This window comes from Anthonomus grandis, chromosome 4, assembly GCF_022605725.1.
Source record: "Anthonomus grandis grandis chromosome 4, icAntGran1.3, whole genome shotgun sequence".
Taxonomy (NCBI): Eukaryota; Metazoa; Arthropoda; class Insecta; order Coleoptera; family Curculionidae; genus Anthonomus; species Anthonomus grandis.
In genome coordinates, this window is record NC_065549.1 from 34,900,501 (window position 1) to 34,917,720 (window position 17,220).

The 17,220-nt window shown below is 33.4% G+C and overlaps 1 protein-coding gene across 1 annotated transcript; it reads left to right on the forward strand.

Moving 5' to 3' along the window:
• Positions 1-372: 372 nt before the first annotated feature.
• Positions 373-13,489, forward strand: LOC126735203 (cytochrome c oxidase subunit 6A2, mitochondrial-like). The gene is made up of 2 exons (XM_050439156.1): positions 373-583; positions 13,143-13,489. Exons 1-2 carry the CDS (start codon positions 481-483, stop codon positions 13,376-13,378), a joined length of 339 nt encoding a protein of 112 aa, XP_050295113.1. The 5' UTR covers positions 373-480; the 3' UTR covers positions 13,379-13,489.
• The last annotated feature ends 3,731 nt before the right edge of the window (positions 13,490-17,220 follow it).

Sequence of the window (17,220 nt, forward strand, 5' to 3'; positions counted from 1 at the left end):
TTCGCAAGTTATTTTGATACAAGCAACATTAAAAATATCTTAAGCTCCATGGAATTCCCAAAACGCATTTTTAAAATATCATAAGCGACCTTTATTTAACATAATATTAATAGTTTTTGGAAATTGGCTTTAAAATAATAAAACAATACCTCGTCCCCATACATCCTTCACAACAAAACAAAAATTTATTAAAAATAATGAAAAATAAACGTTTTTTGCGTAGGAAAAATTACTAAAATGGCGCATAAGATATTTTGCCTGGACAGTGACGATAAGTGCAACCAGATTGCACCGTTTATCTAGCCGCGATCAGGTCGCAAGTTTGTCCACTGCCTTAATCTACCTCTATCGTATAATACGTCATATGCCATACGTCAAAGTCGAAAGTGAGTTACTCTGTTCTGTTGAAATTTTCAAGCAAAGTGGGTACATAGATTTCAAAACACCCAATTTAATAATTGAAATAAAACACCCAGAATTATGTCGGCTGTTTTAAACAACGCCTTTAAAAGGTACTTGCAGACATCAGCCAAGCGGGCTGCTCAGGTTACAGGACCGTCTGCTGTGTCCGGAGTTCACGAAGGTAAGATAAATCCAATGTATTGGTTACATAATCCAATCCAAATCCCTAAAAATATTCTGGAAATGTTTCTTCCCGATTATCTCTGCTATGTATCTGTGAGTAGGTAGTTGTCAAAGATTTATCGCAAGAAAACTTAAATCAGTTACTGACTGCTCCATAAAGTAGCACATAGTACAATACAATCAATATATCACAGGGTGGAAGGTGTGTGTTTACCAAATTTTCTTCTTGAGAGAAACTGGGCAGCATATGCTCAACAATAAAAAAAGAGGATGCTGGTAATATTTCAAATTACTATTCGCATCTTTCCTGGACTCCAATCAACTTGGTGGATTATGGGTTGCTTGATAGGAGGGTGAAAATAGATAGAAGCTTCAATATCAAATTACCTAAAGCAATTTTTTGGACCAATCTTTAAGTTTCCACATTGAAATAATAAATCAAATTAAAATAATTGGTTTCATTTAACTTTAAAAATGTTTCTCTTAGATCCTAATATTAAATTAATTTATTAGCTTAAAAGTCAAAATAGATATTGGTTCTTTAGTAAGTTTTAAATTAAAATATAATTAATATAAATCTTATGCTAAGAATATCATTGAATGCCTTACTTTCTGCCATAAACAATTCCTGCAATAATGGAATTTTTCCTTCAAGTTTAAAAGAGGCAGTGATTATCTCCCTTCATAAGGGTGGAGATTTGAACGATCCTTGTAATTTCCATCAAATTTCTATTTTATGTACCCTCTCTAAGAGAGTTGAAACACTTGCAAATAGCAGAACTTTGTCTATTTTACAACATAGGTAATAGCATTTTATCTGCAAATCAATTTGGATTTCAAACTGGTAAAATGCTGTTTTAGCTTTTTGGAGTGTGTCTGTGTGTCCTTGAATTCTGGAGACTTGGTGGCGGCCATGTTTTGTGATTTGTCCAAGGCATTAGATTGTGTAGATCTTGGAATCTTGTTGTCTAGGTTAGTAAATATGGTTTAAGGGGTATGGCATTGCAATGGCTGGAGTCCTACCTATCAAATCATACTCAAGGAGTGACAGTATCTGGATCTTTATTTGATTCTAGATCACTTAAGTCTGGAGTACCTGAGGTTCATTGTTAGGCCACTGTTATTGTTGCTGTAGGTAAATGAGGTTCATTTAGACTGCAGGGTAGTAAACTGAACTAAGAGTTTGCTGCTGATACCACCATATTGTGGAGTCATAAAGATTCTGATTACATTAGAGCTCAGGTTTTTAATGATAAAAGATTTTATCAGTTTGGTGTGCTTCAAATAGGCTTGTGTTCAATGTGGGTAAGACCTACAGTGCCGGCCAAAAGTAGAGAAACTTTTAATTTATTTTCTAATTTAATAATCTATTCAAAATTTTTGTGACACCATGTACTAAAAATGTTTATCTTAGCCTAAGCCATAAATTCATACCAAAAAAGTTTGAATATTTATCACAGGAATGTAAATGGTAAACAATGGTTTTTTTACTTGAGGACATAAATAGAGAAACTTTTTGTATTAAATATTTTAATTTAAATAGGTCTCATTTGAAGCAGTTCGTTTTTGATTGTGAAGAAGCCTATTTAGTATTAAAATGCCTCAAGGTATAAATTTATCTGAACAAATAAAAAAACTTATAATTCTCAACAATCAAAATTCAAACAATCTCTAGAGAACTTGATCTTCATAAGTGTCATTTGTAAACAAATCAAATTGTGGCAAACTAGAGGCACTACTGCCAGCATCTCTAAGCCAGGTAGACCCAAGAAAATAATGTCTGCAACTGACAAGCTAATTAGACGATGTTCTATAAAAAATCCATTTTTCTCCGCCGAAGATATAAAAAATGGCATATCCCACCATTTCCCTTTCAGTTCGATCTATTCGAAGACGTTTATGTGACGCCAACTTAAAAGCCAGGAGACCGGTAAAAAATTTTCTTTCATTTCAACGAAAAATAAACAAATTCGTTTAAGATTCGCAAAAGAACACTTACATTGGACCTATAATCAACATTTTATGGTCAGATGAAAGTAAGTTCAATTTATTTGGGTCAGATGGTATGAGATGGATTAGACGTCCCGAGAATGAAAAATTCAACCCAAAGTACACTATTCCCACAATCAAACATGGAGGCGGTAATGTGTTGATGTGGGGATGTTTTTCTGGGCATGGCGTTGGTCCACTGGTGAGAATAGATGGGATCATGAATAGCCAATATTATCTAAACATCTTAAGGAATAATATGCTTCCCTACGCCGAGGATAATTTGCCATTAATTTGGAAATTCCAGCATGATAACAACCCCAAGCACACTTCTAAAATTGTTAAAAATTTTCTAACCTCTCAACAAATTCAAGTTCTTAAGTGGCCAGCTCAAAGTCCAGATTTAAATCCCATCAAGAACTTGTGGGAGCACCTAGACAAAAAAGTTTGACAAAAAAATCCGAATAAGTTCTGAAATAAAGACAAATTATTCCAAGTCCTAACAGAAGCATGGAGTGAAATTTCCAAAGATATTATACACAACCTTCTTAAATCTATGCCAAGATGGTGTAGTGAAGTTGGGAAGAATAACGGTTATGCCACAAAGTATTAGTGTGCTTTTATCCACATTTTGTATTATAACATAATTATGTCATAAAAATAAAAAGTTTCTCTATTTTTGTCCAGAGAAAATAAATTTTGTTCGCATATTTTGTAATTATTTATTTTCAATTTTTTTTTCTAATTATTTTTGTCACTACTAAATATAACCATAAACATTATTTACAATTATTATTACTTCGAATTAGTTTTAATAAGAAAAAAATAAAAATATTAAAAGTTTCTCCACTTTTGGCCCGCACTGTATATTATGGAGTTTAAGTGTAATGTCCAGGGCATGATGTTTAGTGAAGAGTTGATGGTTGCATTTGATTCGAAGATCATATCCTAAATCTTGCATCAAAAATATTTTCTGGATGTTTTGCAATAAGAATGGCAAGACTTGAGCTGGGAGGAGTGGTTGATGTTCAGTGTACTTTAATATTATTGAGTCTCATCTTAACCCTAATCATCTAAACCCCTCTTCATATCTCAAAAAATCCTAACTGTATTTTCTCTTTTTATGTTGGAAACAGCTACTCTTAATTCATATTATTTTTCATAAATGTCCTTCAATCATTTCATAAATATCCTAAACACTGGTCATATGACATATCAGGTAGATGATTTTTTGCTACATTCTTCCTTATCAGAAACTCACTCCTATCCCTTAGTAAAAAAATGTACAATTGTGTCCCTTTACATATTAGACAAACATTAAAAAGATAATAAAAAGTTCAAACTCACTTATTTTTAAGCCTATTTTTGGATAGTGTTTTTGAAAATTTTATAGTTTAGAAATATTTATTAGTTCTTCTTTGAATTTGTAATTTTTTAGTTTTTAGGATGTTTGTACACAAGATTTTGTCTTATGTAATATAGCACATTTTCTTTCTATTCTAGTCATATATTCAAATCAGGATAAAATCAAGCACATTTTCTAGATTTAGATAGATTTTGTTCTATTTTAGAAACAAAAAAACAAATATTAGTTTTTACACTATTTAATAAAGTCAATTTTACACATTACAGATTACAGACTGAATCATATCAAACCAAAACAAAAACAAAATATATCTCAATACAGTATTTTGTCTGGCTTACTTGACTGGCCCTGAAGAATTTGCTATCACCATAGTTATCTTTTTTGGTTTGGTATTAGCTTTTCCATAGCAATTTACAATGCTATTGCTAATTTACCTGCTATGTTGAACATATTCATAAGTGCAAGGATGACCATTAAAATATTGCTTTATTTCTCTGACTACTTGTCCTTATTGAATTATTATGTTTTAATACATTACAATTTTTATACTTAGATACAACTGCAAAGATAGCAAAAATTAATTATCATTACATTTTACTGTAAAACAGTGGTGCAGAGTTCCAAATATGTAGCTCCACAAATTTTTCTAATGACCCTCTTCTGTTGTGTAAAAACAGGATGAGCTGTTTGATTATGTGTACCCCAAAATATGCTATAATATAGAGCAGAAGTGATATAGAATATACACCCAAGTGATTTTATTTATTTTATTTTATTTATTTATTTATTTATTCATCAACGTATATAACATTTCAAGTACTTATTAATAATTAACAGTAGTCTTAAGTAAAAACTATAATACTAATAAACAATACTGTGCTAAACCTAATCCAAAGAGTGGGAGTAGGGCACTATCCCAAGATAGTTGCCCTAGCTGACGACTTAAATTTATTTAAAGATGTACTGAAAAAATCAAGATCTTTTGCAAATCTATTCACTGTAGAAGCTATTCTATTTATAGGACTGTTTAGTAGATAGGATGTTCTGCAAAAGGGAATGTGGAGAAGCGCCTGACCTCGTGTTGTGTAAGAAGATACATGCAAAGAGAAAAGGCATAGACATTCCGGACTTCTAACAATACCATTCAGAACCTTAAACGCAAAGCAAACATCAAAGAACTGCCTTCTACTTGATAAGGAGTTTATGCTTAGGTAGGACATGGTCTCTGAACAGGTAAGATCCAGGCCTGACTTCATAAGAGTATATCTGGCAAACCTGATAAACTTGTGCTGGATATTTTCAAGCCTCTCAATGTGAATCAGAAAATGAGGTGACCAAACAATATTGGAGAATTCGAGAAGAGATCTCACCAGGCAAATATATAGTGTCTTCAATGCTGACACATTAGTAAAGTCTTTGCAAGATCTTTTGATAAAACCAAGCAGTTTATTAGCTCTATTTACAGTATTTTCGAAGTGGTGGGAGAAAGTAAGACTCGGGTCCAGAAAGACACCCAAATCCTTGACTGAGTCAAGCTCCTTCAAGGGGATACCATCAATAACAAGGAGGGGAGACCCTTAAACGAGTAAACCTCATAAACCCACATTTCTTAACATTCAATGACATTTCATTTGACTTACACCAGGAAAACACTCTGTTTATATCTCTCTGTAGCACCATCTGATCCTGAGAGGAGGAAATCCGCCGAAAAATTTTCAAATCATCAGCGAAGAGCAAAAACTCAGACTCCAGTAGGAAGCCGAGGTGATTGATAAAGAGACTGAATAACAATGGTCCCAAATGGGAGCCCTGAGGGACCCCTGAAGTTGTCAAAAATGGGTTGGACAAAAAACCACCAATTTTAACACGCTGCTCTCTATCCATCAGATAAGACTTGATCCAAAGTAAAAAAGAACTAAGTCCGTGTATATCGCATGTGTTTCATTACCGTCGGCAAAAGATTTGAAGATATAGTTGCTAAAAACAAACAAGTTTGTATCCACAGAACGACCTCTGGTGAATCCATGCTGTTGATCTCCAATTATTTCCTGAAATGTGCCAGATAGAACCACCTCTACACAGTGCTCGAACAGCTTAGGAATTGCAGAGAGGATACTAATGGGACGATAGTTAGTTATGTCACTCTTATTCCCAGATTTATAAATAGGACATACATGAGATAGCTTCCAGTTCTCTGGAAAAGTTCCAGAAGTTAGGGACAAATTGTAAATATGAAAAAGTGGAAGGAAAAGGGAATGGCTGCATTCTTTCAAAAGCCTGTTTGGAATTCCATCGGAACCCGCTCCCTTTCTGCTGTCCAGTTTAGCTAGTGCTGTTTCAATTGTAGTAGCACTAAGGAACACGTGGTTGATATGGTTAAATTTAAATGAGGTATCGAGACCGTCAGAGGCATTAGAAGGGTTAGTATTCTTGTTAAATACAGATAAAAAGTGGGTGGCAAAGAGATTTGCAATAGAAATACCAGTATCGGCCCTGAGATCATGAAGGAACATCTCATCTGGAACGGTAGAATCGCTTTGATTGGACTGAAGTCTTACAAATTTCCAAAAGGTCTTGCTATCGTTCTCTATTGCATTTTCGGCTCTCTCAATGTGGTGTCTGTAACATTCACTAGATAATGAACGGCATTCTGAGCGCAGAACACTAAAACTTAAGTAATCAGTATTTGATCCTGACTGTCTGTACCTTCTATGTGCTATTTTTTTCTGAATAACTAGACTTTTTAGTTCTCTAGAAAACCATGGTGGATAATGTTTCTTGGGAGAGTGTTTTTTTATTGGCACAAACAGATTCAAACAATCATAAACAACAGAATAGAAGTTTGCAACAGTGGTATTTAAGTTATCGTTAACAATTATAGACATCCAGTTGTATGTAGAAAAGTAGTTATTTATAGACACAAAATCTGCTTGATTAAAGTTGTAAAAATATGTTATAGGTAGTTCCAGGTAATTGGACTTACTATTGGGTAGTTGCAGCTCAAGAGCAGGATGGTAAGGATCTGACCCGACTAAACCATTACATTTAGTTGGTAAAGTGGAATGAAAAGTTGTAAAGCAAAGGTCAAGAATTGTTCCATGATCATTAACCACTGCATTGAGCTGCATTAAACCTAGAAAAGTGAATGTGTCACATAAAAGATTTTCTTTATCAGATGTAACATTATTTGGGGTTAAGCCATAATGATCATCACTAGGTAACCATGAAATATTAGAAAGGTTAAAGTCACCAACAATAAGAACATTATTAAAGCTCTCGCAAGCTTTGGTAACAGAGGCACAATGCGCTGCATACACAGATAGATCCATGGATGGAGGAACATAAATTTTATTGCATATAGGGTCAATTGGGGTAAATGAAAACTGGGGTAATTGTAGACACATCTAAAATAAGAAACACAACAACATTTAGATTTCAAATTTGGCGCGAAGCTCACTATTCGAGTCGTGCCGACGTTGGGCAAACGCGGTTTCCCTCGAAATTTTACTCCTGTTTGTGCTCTTCTTGCATTAGTTGGCTGATCCAATTTGATGTGTTTGGCGGTTTTATGTTGAATTTCGGCACTGAAGTTTTCGAATGCAAATTATCGAGGTAAGTTAGATATTTCATTTGGACATTGTTTGTTATACTATTGTGTCTATTTTACGCTTAAATGTCTGTCGACAAATTTTATAATCACTAAAATAATTCAGTGTTTACATTTCCCCCTAATAAATTTGTTCTTGGGGGAAATGTATACACTCTTTTGGGGTAATTGTAACCATGATAAAATTAGTGTCTCGCCGATAATTTATGTAAAATGAGTAATTTCTTTGTCTTGTTGCAGTGTAAAGTTGCCTCGTACTTACGTACTCGTACGAAAAAAGAAGCACCTTCTTATACAACTGAAGATGTTGCGAATGCCTTTGCAGATGTCCAAAATAAAAATAAAACGTATTGCCAAGCAGAAACGTTCTATGGTGTTCCCAGATCAGTTATTTACCAAAGGATAGGAGGAAGAAAGACTCCATTAAATGTGACAAAGGGTGGACGTTCCCAAGTTTTATCCTCAGATATCGAAAATGAAATAGTGAAATGTTTATTGGCACGTACTGCGATGGGTCTACCATGTGACAAAGCAGAACTTAGACAACTGGTTGGAGAGTATGTTAATGCAAAAGGTTGAAGAACACCATTTAAAAATGGAGTACCGGGAGAAGACTGGTACTACTCATTCATGAGAAGACATACAGATTCCGGTTTCTTAAGAGACAGACAACTGCCTCTTAAGAAACCGGAACATTTGCAAAAACTGCGGAAGGATGCTAGAAAACCTGAGATCGTCTACCATTTTTTTGATGACCTGAAAAGAATCATTGATGAAAATAATTTAGATGATAAAGGAAGTTTTATTTTTAATGCTGACGAGTCAGGTTTTAATAATGATCCCTATCGTATTAGGGCAATTGGAGAGAAAGGAAAGGCCCTGTGCCGGATATCAATTCAAGGGAGCTGGAGTTCAGGCTCGTTGGACTTCCAATAGCGCCTATCCAGGAACTCTATATATGCGGCCTTCACTAATGGATGGATGGAGGGGCCGCAATTTTTCCAGTGGTCTACGACAGGGTTTATACCTCACATTAAAGATTTACGAACTTCCCAAAACCTTCTAGATCAAGCAGCTCTACTGTTGTATGATGGTCACAGCAGTCATATGAGCGTCAGAATTATTGAAGAGGTAATGCACAACAATATTATTTTGATAAAGTTTCCAAGCCATCTTACGAAAAAGCTTCAGCCTTTGGACAAGTGTGTCTTCGGACCCTTAAAGGTGAACTGGAATAAACAATTGGTGAAGTTTGTTAAGAACGAATGGGACGAGGGTAACTATGGAAAAGTTTACCGAATTACTTGGCATTACTTGGCAAGAGTCTATGGTTTCTAGCAATATTATATCTGGATTTAAAAATACTGGCGTATACCCAGTTGATTGAAACAAATTCCCACAAAATGAATTTACACCAGAAGACTTGGCTAAATACGAAGCTGCCCTCAAAGCTCCGAAATCTGTAACATCGGATGCTATTATTATCCAACCAGTATCCTCTAAATCAACTGTTGTTGCAATTTCTGAACCAAACCCACTTCTACCCACGGTCGACGATCAAATGCCTTCAACTTCATCATGTTGTAGTCAACATCATTCAGTGTCGTCAGCTGAAAGCCGACAGCAGCCTTCTACATCGTCAACTGACTACCAAAAATTATTAGTGGCATCTACCCATAGTCCACAACCATCGACGTCATCGTCTATCAGTGAATCGACAGAAATTACCAACATTTTCTTGCCACTCAGCCGCCGTGAAGATATTATTGAAGAGAAAAAACAAGTCATACTGAGATTAAAGCAACAAAGATATGGAGAGGTACTAACAACCAACCAAGTCTTGGAAAGACTAAGAGAAGCAGAAGAGAAGAAGAAAAATAAAAGAAAAAAAGGCTAATTCGAAAACGGACAAGAAAAGTTAAAGCCGAAATTGAAAAAAATTAGAAGTGAACCAGTTGCAGATTCGGAAAGTTCTGATGGAGAAATAAGTCTAGGTGATACTGATGATGAAATAGATTGGGCAGAACCGGAAAAACAACATATAGAGCTTAAAACAGTCGAGAGTTCAGACTTCCACAGGGAAATTTATTCTTGTGCAGTTCAAAGGTGGAAAGAGAAAGACTACTCTTCTTAAATATGTGTGTTTAATTGAAGCTGTGGATGAAAAATTAACGGAAATCAAAGTGACTGGTCTTAAATCCTGGCATGCATCAAAAATGCTTTTCTACATTGTTGAAACTGATGTCAGTTATATAACCTTGAATCAAATCATTGGTGTGCTTCCCGATCCTGGCATTCAAATGAAGGGAGAGAGAATACTATACAACTTTCCAGCAATAGTTCCTGTTTATGAGCAAAACTATTTTTTTTATACCTATAATATTATTATAATTACATACTTAGAATAAATTTCTTTTATTAGCGTTCTGAAAAATAGTTTAGATTTAGTTAAAATAAACAGAACTGTTGGAAAAAACACTTTTATCTCGATTTTTCATTTATATTGCAAGCAAAAGCTTTAAGGTCACATTATTTTGGGGTAAATGTAAACACGACTTATATCAAAAAATATTTTGCTACACAGCGACTTTATATAGTTCGTTTATATTTGTCCCAGGTTTTTTTCTGGTAGAGTAAATGTGTCAAGAGATGCTTGTTTACAATTACCCCTAAAGAGCAGGGGTAAATGCAAACGGACAAGCATGTTGAATATATTTTTTTTATCTTAATGTGACTTGTAATTACAGAAAACCACTAGTAATTATCAAAGAAGATACTATGAGCTATCTGACTGCTAATTTACATATATAAAATAATGCGTTATGTCCCCAAAAATCGTTTAGCAAGTCAAAACATTAAATATCGTCCACAATTACCCCAATTGACCCTATTCCTCTTGCTCATTCCAGTGAGTTCTTATGGTAGAAATTTTGTACTTTCAACTTATATTATTGATTTATCTTGTAGAGTAATAGCTGAGAATGGGTTGGTATAGGATCGGTTTTAAAAATTACAAATTTTTTCTCTATTAAGAAAAAGTAAATTGTTTCGACACCATTCTTGTATCTATTTAATAGTCAAATTTGCATTTTTTAGTACCAGATTTTTACTCTTGTGAGATACAACAACTAATGTGTCATCAGCCTATTGAACAACTGAGGTGTCAGCACAGTCAATTGCAACTCTCTTTATGTTGCAGAATATTAAAAACAAAAAAGCTGACAGAAGTGATTACTGAAGTATTTCCACGAATGTTTTAAAGATCAAAAGTAAAATTAATAAATATCAGTCTTTGGGCCCTTAATTTAAACTGCATGCAAATGATTTGCAAAAAATACTTCATCTACTGCAGCTGTTTTTCCAGATACTTTCATAGCCAGGGCCTTTTATAAAGTCCCAAGCTTGAGAAATTTGGAAAGCAAGCCAAAAGGTAATTTCTGGGTACCTCTTCAATGGATAATCTCAAGCAGGCCCAGTTTTACAAGAATTAACAGTACAACTACTATTGAAGACAGAATACAATACAGAAAGAAGAAAGAAAGAAAATGTGCTATATTACGTAAGAATAATCTTGTGTACAAGCATCTTACAAGCTAAAAAAACAAAACAAAAATACAATTTAAAAATTGACAAAACAATGAACAAAATTAAACACAAGAAGACAAAACTTTTTGAGCATACTTGAATTAAAGATAACTAAATAAAACAATCAATTACTAAATAAAGGTAAACTTGTTGACAAAACTAGAGAAGAAAAAAGGAAAAAAAAAACTTTCCAACATGTCCAAGGTTAAAACCTATCATTAAAAAAGTCATCCAGGTTATAATATGCCTTAGCCAATAAAAGCGTCTTTAATTCTCTTTTAAATTTCTTAACATCCGATATATGTCTAACACATAGAGGAACATGATTGTAATTTTTTTTACTTATGTAAATTAATGACGAGTCAAATGGCCAGTGTCAGATGGTAGTTTGGGAATTTTGTGAATAAGAGCAGCTGTTTCTAAAATAAAGAGTGAAAAAAGAGTTAGGATTTTTTCAGAAATGAAGAGGGGTTTGCAAGAATCTCTTAACTTAGCACAACACAGGGATCTAACTGCTTTTTTTTTAATAACAAAGACAATGTTAAGTAGCCCCTTATTGGTTAAACCCCAAAAAGGCAAGCCATACCGAATATGAGATTCAATAAGTGAAAAGTACACTGAACGTGCAACCACCCCTCCCAGCTCTTGTTTTGCCATTCTTACTGCAAAACATCTAGAAGATAATTTCCCAGCTAAATGTAAAATATGATCTTCAAACCGAAGGCGACCATCAATGGTAATTCCTAGGAACTTGCAGCATTCTTTATTCTGCAAGAGGGAATTTTCGTCAAACATCAGACCCTGAACATCGCACTTAAACCCCATAATAGACGTCTTTCTTACATTAAACACGAGCCTGTTAGAAGCACACCACACTGATAAAATCTGAAGGTCTTCAAGGATACAAGTCTTAATTTAATCAGAATTTTTATGGCTCCATAGTATGGTGGTATCATCAGCAAACTGAACCACCTTGCCCTGCAGTTTCAATGAACTCAAGTCATCCACATACAGTAAAAATAACAGTGGTCCCAACACTGAACCTTGGGCATTGTCTCACTTAGATTTAAGTTGCAGTGAGTGCGAACATCAATCTAATCTCAAAAGAAAAAGTATTCAAATTACAAGAAAAACATGGCAACAACAGCCCAGTATCGAAAATACCAACACCTAAAAAATTGATCCTTAAGCATAGTGTACATGACCAATGACAACAGGCAGACAGATAGAAAAATCACTTTAATCAGAGAGAGAGAGAGAGATAAACTTATTATAAGAGATAACTTATTAACTCTTTTTTTTACAATGCCATTAACCGACTTTACACTAGATGTTGCTATAAGTACCATTTTCATACAATATTAAATTATTACATTATAAAAGCAACCAAAAAAAATAAACATGCTACAAAAGTTTGGTTACACTTTTGGAACACTCTTTGCAGTTGTACTTCAACTTTTTCATTGGTAAAAATGATTATTATTTTTAAGTTAAAATAAACATATAGATTAACTTGATACAAATAACAGAATTTTTATTTAACATTTGAAAATAGAACAATGCAACTTTTGTGAGTGTTTAGGAGGTGACTTGGTTTTTAGCTCTTTTTGCATCAGAAAAAAATTGATGCCTAAACCTAGATACATAATAAATTGAACTTTGAAAACCATAAGTTTCATAGGCTTACTTAAATATTAAAACATTAATGAATATCCATCAATGTTATCTTGTCTATGGTTCCAGCTATATTTTACTTTTATTTATATTTTGTTTCTAATATTATTTCTTATTTTCGCATTGAATTTGTTTTCTTATTGTTCACAATTATTATAAGTTCCAAATATTGACAGTATTTTTAGTCGGATGGTTAGATGAAATAGCTGCTCTAGTTATTCTATGTATTTTTGGTAATAAGCATTTTTTATAAACACTCAAAAACATATTTTAAACTAATTTTATAATGCTTTCTTAAGTTTATTGTAAAACTAATGATTCTTTTCTACATTTCAGGTGGTTATCAAGTATGGAAAAAGCTCTTTTACTTTGTGGCTTGTCCTTCCATAATCCTGTGTGCGGTGAACTGCTATTTAACCCATATGGAGCATGCGGCTCATCCACATGAAAGAAAATTTGTTAAATATGAATATATGGCCGTACGCACAAAACCTTTCCCATGGGGTGATGGAAACCACTCCCTATTCCACAATCCAAAAGTCAATGCTCTACCAACTGGCTATGAAGAGTAGACAAGAGGATTAAGCTTTTATGGGTAGTTTAATAAATATTGTTTTAATTATATTATTATAATGTATCAGTATCTTGGAAAAAAAAAAACATTTTTTTGTTAGTGTATAAAATGTTTAATTTTAGTTTTAATAATGGTGAAATCATTTGCCTCACTATACTCAATATTTTCCTTGAGTCATAATAAGTTCAAATACCCACTATAGTTCTATATAAAAAATAAAAACAGCATTGATACACCTAGATGAATCAACATCTGTCAGTGTCATATATGTATATTCTATTTATTTATGTGTATTACCATTTTTACAAAAATAGCATAAATTACAATATTTTATAACCTCAAATAATTACTACCTAATAATGTTTCATCATATTATTATAATTTGATATTCACAAACTATCACTATCACAGTTAGAAAACAAAACACGATTAATCAATAATAGCAACAAGAAAAAAATAACAAATAAAAGAACACAATAAATTCCTTATGAAACATCCCAAATTGAACTCTACCAGGAATGAATTTACATATAATGAATATTCTTAATAATGATAAACCTTATAATACACCAAATCGTATATGAAAATCCTGAATAAATTTATCAAAGCACCTTGCATTTATATTAAAATCTAGGTTCAGAGGTTTACTATTATACTGGGCAACAGTGATTCTGCGGGCAAAAAGGTTGAAATCAAAATTCAGTTTTAACCAGAGTGACCACGCTTCTATGTCTATGCTCCATTCTACAAAAAGAACTAATCATTAAGTAATTTATTATATTAATCATTTCTAATTGTTCAAAACTTAACCAATGCTCAGCCAAGCAAATAATATCAAAAGGATTTTTATTTAAAAATAAATTTAGCTCATTCAATTTGTTAGAAAGACACTGAATATTAATAAAGAAAGTGCTTACATCCAAAGACTTAACTGTATACATACATCTGTATACATACCTGATAACCTTTTAGGTAGCACAAAAAAAAAAGAATTAAAAAGATATTGACTGCATCTTTGGCGACAGTGCCCTTAATCTTCTGAGAAGCAAGTCATTGATGTAAAGTAAAAATAATAAAGGGCCAAGCACAGAACCCTGTGGAATTTGTGAGCACACATCAGAATCAAGGACTTAACAAGTTTTTCGAGCAGTAAGTACCTCAGGATTAACGGAATCGAATTATTTCGTAAAATCAGCAGCGGCATACTTTCCAAGAAGGGAAATATTTCATCTCCGGAACTTAAACCTTCCTGAAAAGCAAATTGACCCTTATGATATTATTATTTCAGTCATTCTTTTTTTTTAACTAATATCTCAATAATCTTGGATAGACAGGGTAAAAGAGATATGGGTTGATAGTAAACTGAATCATTTCATTAAAAACAATGTTATCAAAGAAATGTTGAGATTATTCGAAAAGCTACAGTCTCAAAAGAATCGAGGGAAGCGAGTGCCTGGTCTGGTAAATGCTCTTCAATTCTGACTGTTAGAACAGAAGTTTTTTATTTTTAACTTCATCTAAATTTGTCTTGATCTCATCTGGGTCTGTATATGAAAGAAAGAATGAGTCCTGATTAGTATAAGATCAGGTCAATTAGAGGTTTGAGGAAACTTGTTATTTTTTCGACTACAGAATCATTTATTTCAATTAAATATTTGCTTGATTTAGATCCATTGCCTCTCAGTTATTAATAATGATAACCGATTTTCTCTGGTTTTAATTTGTGACTTCTCCAATCTAGACTTATAATACAGTTGTTTTGCCTTTCTTATTGTTTGCCGATAAACCTTTTTAAAGACATTAAAGTAGTTATAAAATATAGATTATTAGTATATTATCGTAGGGAATGTAAAGATCTTAGATTAGTTAAAGATGTTTTTAGAACAATAGTAAGTAATTCATAATTTTTTACCTTTATTTTCAATTTTTTGTAAGGGGAAACTTATTCAATATACTTAAAACTTATTCCTCTAAAAAGTCAAATGACACACTCCTTTCCAGTCAGTACAGCTTCACACAGATCACGAAAGTGTTTTAAAATTTGACGTTAACCTTGATTGCCCTTTTCTATGTAAGTTAATCTTCCAAAAATCTCATCCATCATTCTCTAAGAGACTAACATACAAAATTGACGAAAAACAAAGAAAAACACAAAGTCACGGTCTCACAACATGTAATAAAACGGGCTACACGTGTTTCGCTCTAGTTAGAGCATACTACTGTGTAGTGTGTGGATGGCTTCTAAAGGCCTGATGATGCCAGATGCCAGACCTATTGAATATATCAATTCTGGAAAATCTACAAAAGCAGTCAGAATATAAAAAAAATTAAATCCCTTTGTTCCCGATGAACAAGAGAAGAAAGACAAAACAATTGATAACAAAACTCTGTAATTATGATGATAGTTGTTAATAAGATCAATTTTGGATTTAAATGCTAGGTATATCAGGGCTTTCCATTGCACCTGTTTCAACCTGTGAATATACATATAGCATGTATACTGAGGGTTTCAGACTGAAGAGCGATACTTCAGCAAAGGTCTGACTAAAGTACAGTACAGGATAGCAGGGATGTTTGTAAAATCTCTTGTACATCTCTTGACAAAACCTGTCGTTCTAGGGGATTTTAATACAATCTCAGATAAATAAAACTTAAATCATAGAGGAGTCGAATACAACTTCAACATCGCTAATTGTTACCAGGGTTGTATCATACGAAGAGAGTGTGCTTGGAGAAGCAAATACTATGGTTGGATATAAATCTATTAAATTTTGGACGCACCACACTTTCAGTTTGGAAACATCTGATCGTAAATTGACACAATCAGAAAGGAAGGAGACAGCTAGAAAACGTTTCTCACTTGCCAAACATAAGAATCTAAAATATTGAAAACGTGTGGATATCGTTCATAAAAACATTAAAAAGAAGCGGGTTCTAATGTAATCCTTGAGGCACACATATGAACGAACACTTAGTTCATAAGATATAAGTCCTTTGACCTTTACAATTTAAGACCTAGGTGATCTGATCCATGGCTGCGAATCCATCTTAAGAAGTTACCCCCCACACCTGCTACTCCCAAGTTTATTCCATAATTTACCTTGTCCAACGTCTTGGAAAAGTCGGTGTAGATAGTGTGAAGTCAACAGATTGAGTTCTGTTGATCTTCCGCTCTGAAAGGCAGTTTGTTCAGGTATAATATGGTAGGACCCAATAATGATGTAAGATATTTTGTTACAATTTTCTTAAATAATTTTGAAATTATATTTAGGTTGCATACTGCTCTATAGTTACTTTCATAGATCTTGTTACCAGTTTTGTGAACAGGTATTAGTACAGTAGCTTGTCTTACAAAAATTAGGAAAGACACAATTCTAAAGATTTATTAAATAAAATAGAAAGTGGATGAGGCAGAACAAAACTGCATGATTGATATGAAGGGTGGTATGACATCTCTGGCTCTTATTAGTGTTCAACCTTTAAACTTCTTCGTACATCGTAGAAACATTTATGTGGAAATTACTTCTATTGATATTATTAATGGATAAAGATTCATCCTAGTCCTCTTTTATTATTTATATTTTATTCACCAATTGATTCCATGCTTACTTATCTTATGCCATCCTTTCGGCGGCAAGTTGTTTCATATTTTGCATTAAGGGTTTTTTTGGTTTACCTAACTGCTAAAAGTAGAAGGCAATCTGCCCAGGCGGCAGATCTCCAACTAAATAGATCTGCCTCCTGCGCAGATTGCCTTCTATTTTCCTTTCTATTATTAGCCGTTCCATTGTTCCTGATCTTCTAGCCATAATCCTAAGCAGATATATGCGGTTGATTCTG

Bases quoted from the DNA above. Each gene is read 5' to 3' on its own strand.
- LOC126735203 (XM_050439156.1), top strand. From the start codon at position 481: ATGTCGGCTGTTTTAAACAACGCCTTTAAAAGGTACTTGCAGACATCA. The intron at 584-13,142 runs GTAAGATAAATC...TCTACATTTCAG, and splicing joins TGTGTCCGGAGTTCACGAAG to GTGGTTATCAAGTATGGAAA.